General features: G+C 58.7%; 1 protein-coding gene across 2 annotated transcripts in view; it reads right to left on the reverse strand.

Annotated features, from left to right (window-relative positions):
- Window positions 1-253: 253 nt before the first annotated feature.
- The window catches only part of KDM5B (lysine (K)-specific demethylase 5B), a 34,685-nt gene continuing 18,402 nt past the window's right edge, over window positions 254-16,536 (reverse strand). The window contains exons 11-26 of one of the 2 annotated variants that reach the window (XM_014533422.1): window positions 15,823-16,004; window positions 14,501-14,663; window positions 12,987-13,106; window positions 11,952-12,146; window positions 10,877-11,058; window positions 10,596-10,720; window positions 9,219-9,369; window positions 9,001-9,115; window positions 8,318-8,673; window positions 6,854-6,992; window positions 6,513-6,692; window positions 5,812-5,970; window positions 4,172-4,657; window positions 2,926-3,034; window positions 2,160-2,314; window positions 254-1,229 (exon numbers count right to left, since the gene is read on the reverse strand). In XM_014533422.1, coding sequence (XP_014388908.1) covers window positions 771-1,229; window positions 2,160-2,314; window positions 2,926-3,034; window positions 4,172-4,657; window positions 5,812-5,970; window positions 6,513-6,692; window positions 6,854-6,992; window positions 8,318-8,673; window positions 9,001-9,115; window positions 9,219-9,369; window positions 10,596-10,720; window positions 10,877-11,058; window positions 11,952-12,146; window positions 12,987-13,106; window positions 14,501-14,663; window positions 15,823-16,004 — 3,276 coding nt within the window. In that variant the 3' untranslated portion in view covers window positions 254-770. Of the gene's footprint in view, window positions 1,230-2,159; window positions 2,315-2,925; window positions 3,035-4,171; window positions 4,658-5,811; window positions 5,971-6,512; window positions 6,693-6,853; window positions 6,993-8,001; window positions 8,674-9,000; window positions 9,116-9,218; window positions 9,370-10,595; window positions 10,721-10,876; window positions 11,059-11,951; window positions 12,147-12,986; window positions 13,107-14,500; window positions 14,664-15,822; window positions 16,005-16,536 lie in introns of both variants that reach the window. The other variant, XM_005886361.2, reaches the window with a different exon arrangement.

Here is a 16,536-nt window from a genome sequence, read left to right on the forward strand (position 1 = left end):
CACGCGCCCCTGGCGGAGCGAGAAGGGCGGCGGCCTGGTGGCTCTCGCAGAACCAAGCACTCACCCACAAAGCCATCGCCTCATGTGATACCAGCTACCAAAAGAGCAGGGGAGGAGGCGGCCGGAGACAGCCATGCTGGGCAGCCCTCAGCACTTTCTAGGTCACGAGCTCATCGGGGACACCGGTCCGACACCGGGACCGACACGGGCGCTCCGCACGCCAACCAACCACATGCTCAACACCAACACGCTGTTCGGAAGTTTTGTTTTAATTCCAGCCACTGAAACAACATGGAAGTTATTGCTCAGATAAATAAACCTAGTCTACGAGGAAAAGAAAAGCGGATAAAGAAACAAACAAAACCCCAAAGTGAAACTCAAGTTCCCAATATGGTAACAGTAAACGGAGAACTCCTCCCACGAGGATTTACTGGAATTTCTGTGCCTCTGGGCACGAGACGGAGCTGGGCTCGCGGCGGGGATCCGGCGGCGCGTGGGGAGCTGTGCGTGCGAAGGGGCGAGCGCCAGAGCCTTCGGTGGGTGGGAACCCGCCACACACCAGCATGTCACCCCACAACCACAAACAGCTCTTAAGGAAAAAATACAAAAGGTGTCAAAAAATTTTTTAGTTTTTTTTTTTTCTTTTTTCCAAAGAGTTCTGGAAAACGATCCATTCGGAATAGAAATAGCACCGAGTACAGGCTGGTCTGACCCAGTCCTGTGGCTTTGCGGTCCCTCCCGGTGAGTCCTGAACGACACAAGGGGCGGGCTTATTTCCGGCTCGGCGCGGCTGTCCCTGCGCAGCGCGCACAGACGTAGTCCTCCTTCGCCGCCGTCTCTGGGGAGACACCAACACAGACCTGATGGAACCACTGGTTGCAGCTGCCATCACACTGGACCCAGTCCACCTCGTCTCCCTCCGGCTGCAGGCAGCTCCCAGCCGGGCAGATGGCGTCTTCGTCCTCGGAGTCCTCCTGCTCCGAGGAGGAGGTGTCCGAGGGCAGGGAGTGGGTGTCGGCGGAGCGGACGGGCGTGTAGCCACGCTCGCTCTCTAACTGGAAAGCGTCCGTGTCCTGGGGGGGCCCCAGTCTGATCCTCTTCCTCCCGGGGGCCCACACTTTCCGCACCCGGCCCCAGCACTCGCCGGCGAGGCCATCTCTCTCGGGGCGGCGCTTCAGCTTCCTCTCCAGGCTGCTGCTTCCCTCTCGCTTCGCCCGGCAGCAGTCGCTCTGGGGGGAGACAAGCAAACTCAGTTCAGCCTCCAGTCTGCCCACAACGGAAGCCAGCGAGGCCGAGGGTTCGCCGTGAGAACCCCAGGAGCCCCATCAACCTGAGGAACACTGGGCCTGGACCCCCACATCACCCCTTCCCGGGCCCCGCAGGACGGCAGCCTCCTGCTAGTGCCTCACAGGTCAGACACGCCTGTCCCCCAGGTGACCCACCCGCACGGGCGGTGGGCGCTGCCTCCCTCCTTCCTTCAGTGGCAGCCGGAGGCGGGACTGACAGCAGAGCCTGGCCCTGGCCCCGGCCCCGGCCCCGGCTCCTAGGGAACCAGCCAGCACCCCCTCCTCTAAGGACGGGTGGGGCCTCCACCCGCAGACGCGCAGGAGCACACGGCCGCAATCAATGGCGCCACAGGTACCGCAGCAGCAGCCTCTGCTCAGGAGACTCCCTGATCCCACCGCATTCCAGGCCCTGAGGGTTACGGGTCAGTGAGCGCAGGACAGGGGGACGCAGCCCCTGAACCGGGCCAGGCCAGTGTCCCCCTCGTTTGGTCAGCACTCAGCACGGACCCCTCATCTCACCCGTCCCCCACCAGCTGTCTCGCAAGGTTAGAGGAGCGAAGCAGGTGTTAATAGTGACTCGGAGAATATCTGAGTTTTGAAGGTTCTCTCAAAAGGCCTTCCCACTAGGACTGCACTCGTCTCTACTGTGTGTGTCTCTTACAGGAGAAAAATAACCTGCTTCCAGCTCCTTCACACGGAAATGGTAGAAGCACCTTTTGTGAAAAGAAAAAAATCCAGAGACTTGAGCAGGACCAGACCCCGGGCGGGGAGCCCAGGGGGTGCACGGCAGCCCTGCTCCCTGCAGACACCTGCCCTTCCACCTCCGTCCACTGGCCGCACCCCCTCCCTCCCCAGCCTCCCAGCCACACTCACCTTCTCGCCGCCGGGTCTGCCTGGGGAGCTGCGGCCCGTCTGCTGGGCAGGGCTGGGCTTCGCGAGCAACGTCTGGTAAAGCTCCTGGATCTCAGGAAGGGTTACCTGGAGCAGCTGCGCCTCCATCAGCAGCTCGCTCACTTCTGGGCTCACACCTGTCACAGAGCAGACAGGTCACCACGCGGAAGGCCACGGGGTTGCCCACAGCCAGACCTGTGGCACGGCAGAGGGAGTGACCTTCACCTAAGCCCAGCTTCACCTAATGTGCCTGAAGCAGTGAGCACAACTGAGCCCAAACTCGATCTCCTGAGTCTCCTGATGACCAGGGACGTGCTGACCCTACAGCGACCCTGCTCACTCCGTTACTCTAACGCAGCCCTGACGGACGGCACACAACCCCCGGGCGCGGGCACCGACCCAGGCACAGCTTCCGCAGGCTCACGGGCGGCCGCTACAGGCAGAGAGAGGAGAGGAGGCGGCAGCTCCCAGTGGCTCGTCTCCCGATCCCCAGTCTCCTAAGGAAGGAGGAGCCCAGAGCCCAAGGCTCCGCCTCTGAGGAAACTGCTGCCTTGATTCTCCCTGGGAGGGCTCCCCCCTCCCCCCTGAAGGGATGGCTCCGGGACCTCCTGCCTCCTGGTTGGAAACATTCACACTGGCTCCTCCTACTGCAAACGCCCGGTCCCCTCTCCCACGTGATCGCCCACAGCACCAGCCACTGCGACATCACCTGCTGCGCCCCAGCCTCCAACAAGCATGAGACACGCACCGTGCAGGGGAATGCAGCTCCATCCCACTGAGAAGGGAGCCTGCAGAGACGAGCTCCTGCTGTCCTGGTCGCCGGGCTCGGAGGACGCGGTGCCGGGAGGCTGAGGCGCCTAAGGGAGGAAGCAGGGCAGAGTCAGGCCGGCCTGGGACCGAAACGCCTCCGCCCAGGGCCACAGGCAGGCAGGCACCGGCCACGTCCCAAGTGAAACAGCCCTGGCGTCTCGGATCTGACCAGGTCAGCGCCGGCCCACGAGCCTCCTGACTCCAGGGGAGGGCACCACGGGAAGTCAGCGTGTCCTCTGCCGTTTCCCACAGACGACCGCACGCAGGAGGGGCCAGGATGGAAGTCAGCGGAGGCCCTGCTGGCAGCCACACGCCCCTTCCCGCCCTCCCCGTGTCCGCGGGAGGAGCCAGGAGAAACGCTCCACTGACCCCAAATCAGTAAATTAACAGTCGTGTCCTCCCCTCGACTAGCAACCACGGCCCTGGCAGAGCCTGTGCACAGGGACACGTGCCCCCCCCCCCCCCCCGGGCTGCCCACAGCCACCTCGCATCTGGGCAACGAAAGTTCAACCCATCACTTGCTAAGTGCCAGGCACTGGATTTCAAACGCCTGGACAGAAATGTAAAAAATGAGAAATATGAGGACCAACTTTCCGTCCTTCTCTCTGGCCTGCTGACCTCTGAACTCACAGGATGTGTACGGGCGCCGGGACCTCCTGCTGGCCAGCCGGTTCACCTGGGGGAGAAAGCTGCCCACGGGTGGCACTTCCTCGAGTCCCCACCTGCGGCAGTTTCCAGGGACACAGAGACTCGGCCAGCATGGTGGTCGGAACGCTGGCTTTCACAGGAAGCTTAGACGGTGTGAGACCTAGGCCTCTCCCCTGGTGCCCGGACCCTTCGGCCTGTTCTTCCTCCCAGAACAGCAGGCAGAGGGCCAGGTCCAGTTCTACTCCGCGAGTCAGAGAAGAACAGGGAGAAATTAAGCAAACATATACGCACACACGTACCAGGCATGTGCCTGGGCCCTACACGTGCACGGAAACACCGTGCGCACCTGCGCTACAGACAGACTGGCCGAGACGCGTCCTGGCCACTGGACCCGAGAAAACACAGCCACGTGGAGACACGGCCCCAGAGGTGGGGCCCAGGCAAGGTGGGCGCTGAGCCAGGGATGCCAAGCACCAGACCAGCAACACCGGAGCGCAGGCTCCGTCCGGAAAAACCTGCAGAGAAGCTCGGCTCACCTTGCTGGTCTCGGACGCCGGTCCCGCCGCGGCTGGCCACCTGCCGTGGGACATCCCGGGGCCTGTGCGCGCCTGCACGGGCGTGAGGCTCCCGGACGCCAGCAGCTGCTGGGCCCTGTGCTGCCAGCTCACCGTCCTCTCGATCATGTAGCGCAGGGCGTCGCCCTCGGGCAGGCGCACGCGGAGGCGCTGCAGGGAGGCCAGCAGTGGCAGGATCTTCTCCAGGGGAGGCTTCTCCGAGCGCCGGCAGAGGGGACACAGCCAGATGCGGGGGCCTGGCGAGGCGCCGGGCACCGCCACGCAGCCCGTGTGGAAGGCGTCCCGGCAGAGCTCGCACTGGACCATCGGGGCGGCCGGGGCCTTCTGGCACAGGCAGACCTTCGTCTCCGCTTCCTGGCCGGGCGCCAGCAGCTTCCCCTCGTTGGCCAGGCGGAGGGACTGCAGGGCCTCCATCTCCCGGAGGCGGGCTTCCCCCAGGGCCGCCATCTGAAAGGCATTGACCAGAGGACAGTGTCACACGTGTGAGGTGCGAGGAACACCGTGCCCGCCTGCAGGCAGCAGTGAGAGACGTGCTGGCACGCGCCTGCACTGGATGTGAGCAAACTAACTTCCTGCCCCCTCGTCTCTACAGAAGGGCCTGCTCTGCACACGCTCCTGAGGTCTCCATCGGCTTCCAGCCCAGTCGCTGCAGATGGAGGCGCCTCCTGGAGCAGCCGCCACATGGCCGTTGGCCATGTCTACCGTCTGCAACCCCGGCCGTGTGTGCGCTGGACCCAGCAACCACAGCCAGTGATCCCCGGGGCCCCTCGTGAAGGGTCCGTGATGGGTGATGGTTAAAGACGGGGCACAGACACAGTGAGACATTGCTCAGCCGTAAAGAGAAGGAAACCCTGCCGTTTGCAACATGGAGGGACCTGAGGGATCGGCTAGTGACACCGTCAGAGAGACGAGTCGTCCATCTCACTTTCCATGGAATCTAGACGCCCCAAGCGCAGACACAGAGAGCAGAGCGGTGGGTGCCAGAGGCAGGTGGCGAGTGGGCACTGTGGGTGCAGGGGGTCAGAAGGCCCAGGCGTCCAGCTTTCACCGAGGCCAGTCCTGGGGCAGCACCCAGGGTGGCGGCTGCACTGAGGATGGGACAAGCGCAGAGGCCAGCAGACCCGAAGCTTCTTATTAAAGAAGTCTCCGTGTGGTGAGGGTGTTCAGACTGTGATCATTCACAACACAAATACCCAATCGCTCTCTGTGCACCCGAAACTAGAGTAATGCTACATGTCAATTGTACTTCAATTAAAAAATGTCTTTTAAGCGTCCAAATCACACTCCCTCCGCCCTGAAACTGTGCTCACTGAACACAGCCACACACGGCCTCGTCCCGAGACGGGCATCCTGAACCGCAACGCTCGCTCAGCGCAGGCCCCGCAGGCACCAGCCCGCTCTCAGGCCTTTCTCACCGTGAGGTCGTCAGCACCCAGCACCCCCGCCCCCAGATCTGCTGGCCTCTGTGCATCCTCCATGGGGCACTTTTACTTTCCACAGGTTCCAGGAAGTCTTTCTGGTAAAACGGAGCATTTATAACACGGCTCTCCTGCTAGCCCTCCCCGCAGGCGTGTAATCGGGGGGTGGGGGGGCCCACGCACAGCTGTGGCCGTCTCCTTGCTCTCGGCCAGGGCCCGCTCCAGGTCGCTCAGGCTCTCCAGCCGGCTGCTCCGCTTCTTCCCGTTGGGCAAGGGTTCCTTCAACTTCCTCTGCTTCCGCTTTGATCCCAAAAGGCCGATGTCACAGCGAGGACACAGCACCTAACGAGGGGCACAGCACAAGCTCGTCCGCGGGCTTCAGACTCGGCCCACGAGCCCGGAGCCCGAGTGGTGGGGGACCCACGTTTCTGACCGTCCAGCGTTTTATCTGTGACAAGCGGCCCTGACTGAGGAGGGAAGACAGGGACCAAGGGAGAAAGAAGCAAATCTCGCCAAGCATGGACCTTGATTCCAGTCACAGACATGACCAGCCTCAGGCCGTGAAAATGCAGAGTGAGCGACCGCCCTCCACGAGGCGCGCACGTGGCCAGCTCACTGTCTGCAGGCGGGAAAGTGCCCTCTCAACACGACGGGGAGGACAACTTCGAAGAGAAAAAGCCCTTCCCTCCCCGGACACCGAGCACCCTCCTCACGACGCCACAGACACCGGGCTGTGACGTCGCTCCAAGCTCAGGAGGAGCTCCCTGCTCTACTGAACAGCAGCGCGTGCAGCACAGATGGGTCCGTGGTGCCTGTCTGGGAAGCGAGGGGCTGCCTGCGCCCGCGAGCCCGGGAGCAAGGTGTGCGGCGGCCGCGGCCCTTACCTCCAGGAGGGAGTACGGGGAGTTCTCCATCAAGAACGTGTTGGCAGCACATTCCTTCCAGGCCTGGACCTCAGCTACGAGGGACTCCAGCCGTGGCAGGGGGCTCAGGTGCACGGGGATGCAGCGGCCTCGCGCGACCAGCTCCACCAGCATGTCCAACACGGGCACACGCCCTCCAGCCTAAACATCGAGAAAAAGGAGAGCAACTCAGAAAAGCGAGAAAAGCCCGGGCCCACCCAAACGACGAGTCTGCGCAGTGAAGCCCAGCACAGTGGCCTGAACAGATTTCCCGTTCTCGCTCTCAACAGACACACCGACACCCTCGGGCCTGTGTGACTGACCTGCAGGGCCTCCACATCCTGCAGCCAGTCCCTGGCTCTCTGCACCGAGTCCTTCAGAACCGCCCCGCTGGGCAGGTAGGCGGGGATCTCCTCCATCTCCTTCAGGGCCGTGGCCAGGCTGGTCAGCGACTGCCGGGGCCTGGCAGAGAAGCAAGCACTCAGCGTCTGCACAACGTCACTTCTCGTGGGGTTTCCCAGAGAAACGAGAAAAACCACCTCCAAGGAAACTCATAAATGGCAACCACCACCAGGTACTCAGTTAATTAGTTTAATGGCCGCCTAAGACGTAAGAGCATCTCAGTCACAGCAAAGCATCTCAGTTCTACTTACTCCTCGTTTTATGCGGATACAACCACACACTTCCACCCGCAGCTCACTCAGTGGTACTTTATGCTAAACTAGATACGTGTCGACACACAGTTTCACTAAGAAAATTAAAATCATCTAGGATATCACCATACACAGATGTTTGTAGAACTGTATACCTGAAGCCTGTATCATTTTATTAGCCAATGTCCCCCCCCCAGCCAATTCAATTAAAAACCTTTAGAAATTCTCTAGGATGTCAACATGCCAAAAGCACCGCATGGCAAACCCTTGTACTCTCCAATGACCGACCACCACGTTAGGCTTACAAAGAAGGTCTGTGACCTAGATTATTTCTTGTACTTTGTGTTGTCAACTGGACCAAGGACCCCCCAGGCAGACGGCAGGGTGGCGGACAGTTTGCCGGGCCCAGTGCACGCTCAGGACAGACAAGGGGCTCGCGACTCCTCTGCGGCAGCCCCGCATCCAGCCGGGCCCCTCATGCCACAGAACCAGCACGGGCTCAGACCTGCCTCTCTCAGGCCCCTTGGATAGCATTCATTCACTGAGTGAAACAACAGTTCCACTTATTTGTAAATATTTTCTCTCTCAAAGATGGTATCACGTAGAAAAAGGCTAGAAAAGGCACGTCTATTTGAATGATTCCTTTCATAAGCAGAAAAAAAAAAATAACCTTCTTTTGTCCAACTTCCAAGCCAGCCCCAGTATCTCTGCGGTTTCAGCCGGCTGCTCCGCTTCTTCCCGTTGGGCAAGGGCTTCTTGAACTTCCTCTGCTTCCGCTTTGATCCCAAAAGGCCGATATCACAGCGAGGACACAGCACCTCCAGGAGGGAGTACGGAGAGTTCTCCATCAAGAATGTGTTGGCAGCACATTCCTTCCAGGCCTGGACCTCAGCTACGAGGGACTCCAGCCGTGGCAGGGGGCTCAGGTGCACGGGGATGCAGCGGCCTCGCCTGACAAGCTCCACCAGCGTGTCCAACACGGGCACACGCCCTCCAGCCTGCAGGGCCTCCACATCCTGCAGCCAGTCCCTGGCTCTCTGCACCGAGTCCTTCAGAACCGCCCCGCTGGGCAGGTAGGCGGGGATCTCCTCCATCTCCAAGGCTGTGGCCAGGCTGGTCAGCGACTGCCGGGGCCTGGCTCTGAGCAGGCTCTTGGCCTTGTCCTCCCAGTGCTCAGACACTGTGAGCAGCTCCTGGAGCCTGGCCATGGCTTTCTCCACGGCTGCGTACGGGGCCAGGCCCACCCCCAGGTCTATGAGGCGCCTCATATCATTTAAGGTGAGGGAGCTGGGGTCCAGGCACGCCTGCTGCACCTCCTCCAGCCAGCGGGCCTGCTCCAGGCGGACGCGCACCTCCGTGAGCTGCGGGAGGTCCACGTCAAACTCAAAGCTCACGTCCAGCAGCTCCTGCAGCTCGGCCGCACGGGGCGCCTCCTCGGAGAGCAGCTTCTGGCTCTGCTGCTGGAAATCTTCCACGCGGCTCAGAAGGTCCTGAAAGCACCCAGGCTGCTGCTCAGAGCTGTGATTTCAGTCACAGTTTCTTTCCCGCTTAGAACTCCCCGCGCACAGCAAGGCGCCCGTGTCCTCTCGCTGGGTTTTAGGGAGAATTCGGGTAAATGAGGGACACCCGCTAACTGACCGCTGAGACGAGGGACTCAAACAAGGCCCTGACCAGCGGCCATGAGCAGCTGGCGGCGGCTTTCCCTCCGCTGAGAGAGCCTCTCTGCTCTCCCTGTACACAGCCCGCCGTGCCGCTCGCAGCACCTTCAAGGAGACAACGCAGCCACCTCCCCAGGCCTCCCGGCGCCGGGCCATTACCTTCAGCAGCGGCGCCTGGCTGAGGGCGCAGGGGAGCGCGTACAGCTGTGTCACGAACTGCCGGAGCTCGCTCACCGTCAGCTGGTTCGGGGACTTTCCTCCCCCAGATCGGAATCTTTGGAGACACAGGCCGGGAAGCCACGTGAGCACACACCCGCGCTCCCTCCCGGGCCCCACCACCCGGCTCACCCCACGAGGCCAGCGGTCCCAGCACACACCTGGTCTGCCGTTTCCCGCTGAGCAGCTGCTGGGCCACAGAGGCACACTTCTCCGCGTCCTGCGTGACCAAGCGCAGGTGGCGCAGGAGGTCGTTGTCCGGGAACTTCTTCATCTCTGACTCTTCGATCAGAGCCTTCAAGCTGGCGAGGCCTGGGAGTGAAGGAGAGGCGCCTCCTGTGGCCATGGCGTCTACGCCCAGGCGGATGTGCAGAGGGGAGCCCGCTTTCACCAGCTCTGCTCTGCAAGCACCTGCAATGCTTCGCATCCCTACCCAGTTACGCTCAGTGCGGGGTGTTCCCAACAAGTGCCCAGAGGTGCCCTTCAGCACGGAACCCTTTAGAGCGGAAACGCTGACATGGAAAGCAGCCGACTTATCAAAGCAAAGTCAGTGCCAACCCTGACGGAGCTGCACGCCTCCCTCCTGCACTCCCTCTCAGCGGGCAGGTAGCGTGTGCTCACGGGCAGGGCCCAGTGCCGGCCCTGAACACCGAGGGCACAGCCCGTGCGGCTCAGCCAGGGAAGCGCGGCGACACTGAGGAGGCAGGAGGCTGATGAGAGAGAACAGGACCTGACAGCCAGCACTTCAGAGGCGCCGCCTTTATCGGGACGTCTTGTTAATAAAGACGTTTCCTAAGGTTCCGTGTAAAACGTGAAGTACTTTTGTTTCTGAGACAAAGAGGTGAAGGTCACTCTGCTCCCTGCCATGTGGCCGGCACGCAGCACCATCGTGCACTGCCCCCCATCGGGCCCCTCTGGGATGCAGGGGCGTCCCCCCGCTAAACCTCCCCTCGTGCTGGGTGAGCCGGCGGCAGAGGCGGCAGGACGGTCGCCGGCTGTGCTCCCGACGTGGCTCCTGCCACCAGCCCACCACCAACCCCAGGTCCTTCCCGACACGTACTCTGCTTCTTGCTGATCTTTGCCTCCAGAGCTTCGTTCACGGTCACGGCCCATTCGTTGTAGGACTCGGCTCGCAGCTTCAGCGCGTTCATCATGGGGTACAGGTCGTCCAGAGTGTACCTGTATCTGCAGCCGCACATGGGGGTTTGGACACAGTCAGATGTTTCACACGCAGGGTTTCAGCCCTGGCACAGGATGTCACTGAGCTTTCATTACAGATTTCGTGTTTTCCACAGAAAAACGCCATCTTCTTAAAGAAAGTTTTTTAAAAAACCTACTCACCGCAGCTTGTACTTGCCAGGAGGACAGGAGCACAGCTCGGGCACATGGTGCAGGCACACCAGCAGGCCGGGCTTGCAGGCACAGGACACGGCCGACATGAAGCACGTGCAGAGGCGGCAGGACGGTCGCCGGCTGTGCTCCCGACGTGGCTCCTGCCACCAGCCCACCACCAACCCCAGGTCCTTCCCGACACGTACTCTGCTTCTTGCTGATCTTTGCCTCCAGAGCTTCGTTCACGGTCACGGCCCATTCGTTGTAGGACTCGGCTCGCAGCTTCAGCGCGTTCATCATGGGGTACAGGTCGTCCAGAGTGTACCTGTATCTGCAGCCGCACATGGGGGTTTGGACACAGTCAGATGTTTCACACGCAGGGTTTCAGCCCTGGCACAGGATGTCACTGAGCTTTCATTACAGATTTCGTGTTTTCCACAGAAAAACGCCATCTTCTTAAAGAAAGTTTTTTAAAAAACCTACTCACCGCAGCTTGTACTTGCCAGGAGGACAGGAGCACAGCTCGGGCACGTGGTGCAGGCACACCAGCAGGCCGGGCTTGCAGGCACAGGACACGGCCGACATGAAGCACGTGGTCTTGCACTTTACGCACTGACGCTCGTCGTCCGGCAGCAGCTCAAAATCCATTCTTTCCGAATCAATTACTCCCTGGAATAAAGTGAGCTTGGGGGTCTCAGCCGGACAGTGTGACCCACCAGCTCCGAGCCGAGCACGCAGTGGCTGCCGGACCACCACACGCACACAGATCCCACCATGGGGAACGCCAGGCGGCAAGGACCGCCAACGCGGCGGCGTCTGCCTCACTCGTCTGGTGAGGACCCGTCGTTGTTGGACGAGGCTACGTCCTTGTGTTTGGCCATTTTGATGTGAGAAAACAGTGATGAGCAGGATGACAAAACTCGAGAGCAGCTGCTTATTCTACTCCAAGGGGCAGAGGGCAGAGCCCAGGAAACGTGTGTGCTTTCAGCTTCAGGGGAAGAAGCTGGAGAACCCACGGAGGACCAGCACGAGGACGGGGAGGAGGTGGGCGAGCAGGACTGCGAGCAGGCCCTGCCGAGAGGGGCGATGCCGAGTGGCACAGAGCCCTTCACCCCAAAGTTATCTGAAGGGATCCCGTTCCCTGAAAAGGACGAGTCACAACAGAGCATCTGCTAACGGAAAAGGTGTCGAGAAAAACGAAGGCTGAAGCCGTGAACTTCACCTGCAGCTGCTCCATGTGACAGCCAGACCCAGGACGCTCGTCGGTGACAGAGCGAACCTCACCTCCCTCCTCCTCTGGGCCTGGATCCAAAGCCAGCCCGAGTGAAGTCAGCTCAGGGACCATCAGACTCCTCTGTTTCACTCTTTTATTCTGTTTTTGTGGGGTTTTTAAAACTACTAGTATTTTAGAGAGAGGGAGAGAGACAGACAGACAGACACCTGTTGTTCCACTCATCCATATCCACTGGAAACTAGACTGACGTGACGTTTATAAATGGTATTAAAGTGCCTAAGAACTTGGCTAAAACAGCACAACACTAGGGGGGTTCCAGAAGCCTCACCAGTTTGCGGACGGTCTCTCGGAGAGCTCGCTCGTCCTCGATCATGATGGCCATATCCTTCTGGACGGCGGAAGCCGCGACCACGTCCAGCACGCCGGCCTTGGCGGCCATGCGGCAGATCATCTCGTCGTGGGAGAACACGCAGTAGCGGTGCAGCAGGCGGTAGTGCTCCACGCACTGGCGGCCCAGGGGCAGCTGGGAGACAGGAAAGCACATGAGCCACCCTCCTGCTGCCAAGGGCGCCGGCCTCGTTACACAATCACCCAAGGTCACCGTCTGGGTCCTGCAGGACACATATCAGCTCTAGGAGCTTTGGGCCTCTTTAAATCTTTGCATCTCCAAGACCTGGCATATGAGTCGCCTTCATTAAAAAGTCACTTACAAAGCCCCAATGTATTAACAATGCAGCACTGTTCACAAGGTAAAACCTAATGGGAAATATGGATTTACACATTTTCTGAAGCAGCTGTGCTGAGCGGGGCGTGGCTAACGTCCTTCAGGGACAGAAATGCTCCAAAACGACACCAAACAGTTACAGGTGCAGGAGCCTCATCACTCAGAAGCCACCAGCAGCGTCGTCATCGTTAGAGCTAACGTCACACGTAAGTCAGACACCTCCTTGGTGAGTGAGCAGCATGAACACGGACATAAAACCCTGCTTCACAAGTAACTGAGGTCAAAGGCACCCCTACAACTGCTGCCGGGGACACCGAGTTAGTGCTCAGCACGGACCCGTCTTAAGGCTGGACTGTCATCGGTTTGCAATGAGATACTGAGCTGCAGTCAAAATGTAATAAATCAAGAGACTCTCTGTTGAGCCTTTTACACAAGAAACAACTGTCCACTGAACCGAGCAGGGGGCTCAGTACAGGCCGGACGTGCAATCCAAGGACAACGTGTGCGAGCGCCTGGTCCCGGCGGCGGTCAACTACCGGCAGACCAGGCTTCCTTCCGAGTGGCAACAGGTTCAGCAAGCAACTGCCCGCAGAGCGTTCTGCATGCGCAACTACAGCAAAGGCTCCGGCATCGCCCTACCCAGTCCACCGTGCAGAAGTTGACGGCCTCGGCGAAGTTAAAGCCTTGGTTGAAGCCGCTGTGGTAGGCCCTCGGGAACGTGATCACAAACTCCCCGGCACACTGGTTCGTCCGGTAAACCTGCGGGGCACACAGGAGGTTCAGTGACGTGCTCACGGAAGACCATCTGGACTAGACTGGACTAGACTCCTCGAAGGGTGGCTTTCCACTAATCAAAAGTGAGCCAGAAAAAACAGCACACACCACTGCGGCGGAACACAGGACAGAGCAGTGCCCCAACCACAGGGCTGTGGGGGATCTGAAAGGAATCATGGCTACATCCCGGGTCAGGACTCATCTTTCTAATGCAGCCACGGTGAAGAGTGTCCTCTGTCATTAAACCAAAACAGGCTGCTGGTTCGCTTCCCGGTCAGGGCACACGCCCGGGTTGTGGGCTCCATCCCCAGCAGGGGGCGTGCAGGAGGCAGCCGATCCATGATTCTCTCTCATCATTGATGTTTCTACCTCTCTCTCTCTCTCTCTTCTTTCCTCTTTCTCTCAAATCAATAAAAAAGAACGTATTTTCTAAAATAAGCTCAGCTGGTCGTGGTGTTGCCTGTGGCGCTGTCTGCATCCCAAGGGACTTTGCTCCCCCACAGGCACGCATCTCCTGAACTCTAGGGTTCCCATGAGACATGCAACCAGGGGTGCAGTGAGCAGCAGCAGCTCATCCCAGACTCACCCCTTGAGCCTGACGTCAATGCCCCCTTTCCAGTCAGCCAAGCAGCCATGCCGTCTCTCTCTTCCTCTAGCCCAGTGATGGCGAACCTGTGACACGCGTGTCAGAGGTGACACGCGAACTCATTTTTTTGGTTGATTTTTCTTTGTTAAATGGCATTTAAATATATAAAATAAATATCAAAAATATAAGTCTTTGTTTTACTATGGTTGCAAATATCAAAAAATTTCTATATGTGACACGGCACCAGAGTTAAGTTAGGGTTTTTCAAAATGCTGACACGCCGAGCTCAAAAGGTTCGCCATCACTGCTCTAGCCTAAGCCCTCCCTTGTTACACATCCCCAGCTGAATAAACGTGCTCTCAAAAACAATAGATCAACAGGTAGATAGATAAATTAATAACATGTTATTTTCAGTTCGTCATTGAAAATTAAGATCCTATAGGTTCAATAAACCATTTTTTTAGAGCAGGGACGGAGTGTGGATTCTGACATTAGAGTTTAGTTCTGATTATAACAGAATCTAGCCTTTTCCCCAGGGGTTTATACTGACTTGTCACGTGTACTATTTAAGGTTTTGTCTTGTTGCGGAGAGGAATGAGGTATAAATGAAGGGAGCATTAAGTGGTGAAGCTGCGTGACTGTGAATGGACGGACACACAGAGAAAGCCTCTTACGGCTGAGGATCCCCAACGCCGTACCAAACCCACCCAACAGCGTCGCCAGCCAGGCATCCCCCAGCCCCCGCGATACCCAGCGCCCCCGGGTGTGAAGCCAGAGGAGGGCTGAGACGTACAGGCACTTCATGCGTCATCAGGGTGTTGGGGTTCATGATGGTCACCAGCTGGTGCAGCAGGTCCGGCTGGGACACGAAGAGCTCGGGCGCCAGCCTCTTCATGACGCTCTCCAGCTGCTCGGCCGCGTACCCGGGGACGCCGTACCAGGTTTTGGGCTCACCCCTGGGAACAGATTAGAAAAACCAATCCACCTCAAAAAACACGCAGCCATGACCCTTCAGTCGCTTCTTCAAATCACACACATTCACAGAATCAACCTGCAACATCAACACGGCCAGGCAGTCCCCACAGGACGCGCACCCTGGGGACACCTGGGGAAACGGGTCTGACCGCCCGTGCGGGTGCGTTTTCCCTCCAGGCACGGAGGCTGAACATGGACTTTCCCCCGAGATCCCTGTCCTCCCCCCTTCGTCTGACCCTTCAGAAATGCAGGTATCTAGGATCCCTGGGAATATCAGGTGTCACGCAGTGTAGGATACTGGGGTGCCACAATTTCCTAGGCTGACAAGGAAGGACAGTTCTCCATCTCCCTTTACCTTGTCCATTCCGACAGGGAGCAAACACTACTAAGGCCATTAGCATCCTAAAGAGCTCTTATTTTTCAAAGCACTTTACACTGTCAAACAGTGACCCTGAGCATCCCTGTGAGGTATGGTAAATGCAACCCTCACGGTACAGCTCCGAGCCCTTGCCTAGGCCCCGGGGAAGCAGGACAGATGGGCTACCACTATATGACTAGCCCTTTCTGACTACATCCTTCCGTTCCTGGTGGTGGGATTTACTGAGTGACAGATCTTCCAATATCTTGTTCTTAGAAAAGAAGGGAAATGCGGAGGGGAGGACAGATGTGGGAAAATGGCTCTGGATGAAGAGTTGAAAAGCTGCCCCAGCCTTCACCCCTCCTGGGGCGGGCCCACTGGACTGTGTGGCGAGGCCAGAATCAGCACCACAAACAGCAGCGGGAAGTCCCAGGACCTGGAGGGCACTGCGTGCCTACCCTCCACACGCCACACGCCCCCAAAGGTACAGAGGGGCTTCCACAGGAACCCCGAGGCTCCGCTCAGCCCTCCGTGAGGAAAGCCTTTGACAACTGCCCTCCCCTCAGAAACACGTCAGACTTGAAAACAGCGTGTGCGCGATCTCGGGCTCCTGGGCTCCCTAGAAATACTTCAGAGCCACTCCTTAACTTGTTAGGACGCCTGTTCCAACAGCAGGGAAAAATCTTAAGGAAAAAAAACATAGGTCATCACTCTTCATACACAGCTAAGAGATGTGTCAGTCAAGAGCTGAGACATCTGAGCGGGAGGCCTGAGCCGCTCACCAGTGCAGGTAGTTGATGGAGTAGCTCCAGTGGTCCTCGATGTGCCAGCAGAAGGAGGAGAAACACATGCCCACGTACAGCCAGGGCAGCTTCATGCCGCAGATGTCGGCCGTGATGTGGGCCAGGACCGACTGCTCCATCACCGGCATGTTGTTCAAGTTCCAGCCGCTGTCCAGATACTCCTACAGACAGATCAAAAGTGCGAGGCTCAGCTACAGCAGGTGCACATTTTACAACTGCTCGTTTAAAACGACGGTGAAAAGTCTCCTTCGAAACAAAAACGCCGGGTGGGAGGGAGAAGCCACTCTGCTGACCCTCGGACGCCACAGGCGGCTTCTGGCATTTTATACAAACGACTCCCACAGCACAGGCTGGTGTACCACCCCCTCCTCATGTGACTACAAGAGCATAGACAACATAAAGTTAAACAAATGGGCACATGACTCTAAGGTGCTGTAGTCAGGACAGTGCTGCGGGGGAGGGGTCGTCTGAGGCGGGAGGTGGGGGAGCAGAGGGCAGGAGCAGCTGCGGGGACAACGGGGTGACGTCCAGGATCTTCCTGTGCTGCCAGACGGAGTATTCACCTGGGAAACTCATCAAGCTGCACATGGAGTTGCGTACTTTTCTGTGCAAATAGATTTCAAGGAAGTTGACCCCCAAAAAGATCTGACTTCTTACTAGGATAGAACAGAAACCATGCTAGGAGCTTGCTAG

Source organism: Myotis brandtii, unplaced genomic scaffold, assembly GCF_000412655.1.
Source record: "Myotis brandtii unplaced genomic scaffold, ASM41265v1 scaffold975, whole genome shotgun sequence".
In the NCBI taxonomy this organism is placed as follows: Eukaryota; Metazoa; Chordata; class Mammalia; order Chiroptera; family Vespertilionidae; genus Myotis; species Myotis brandtii.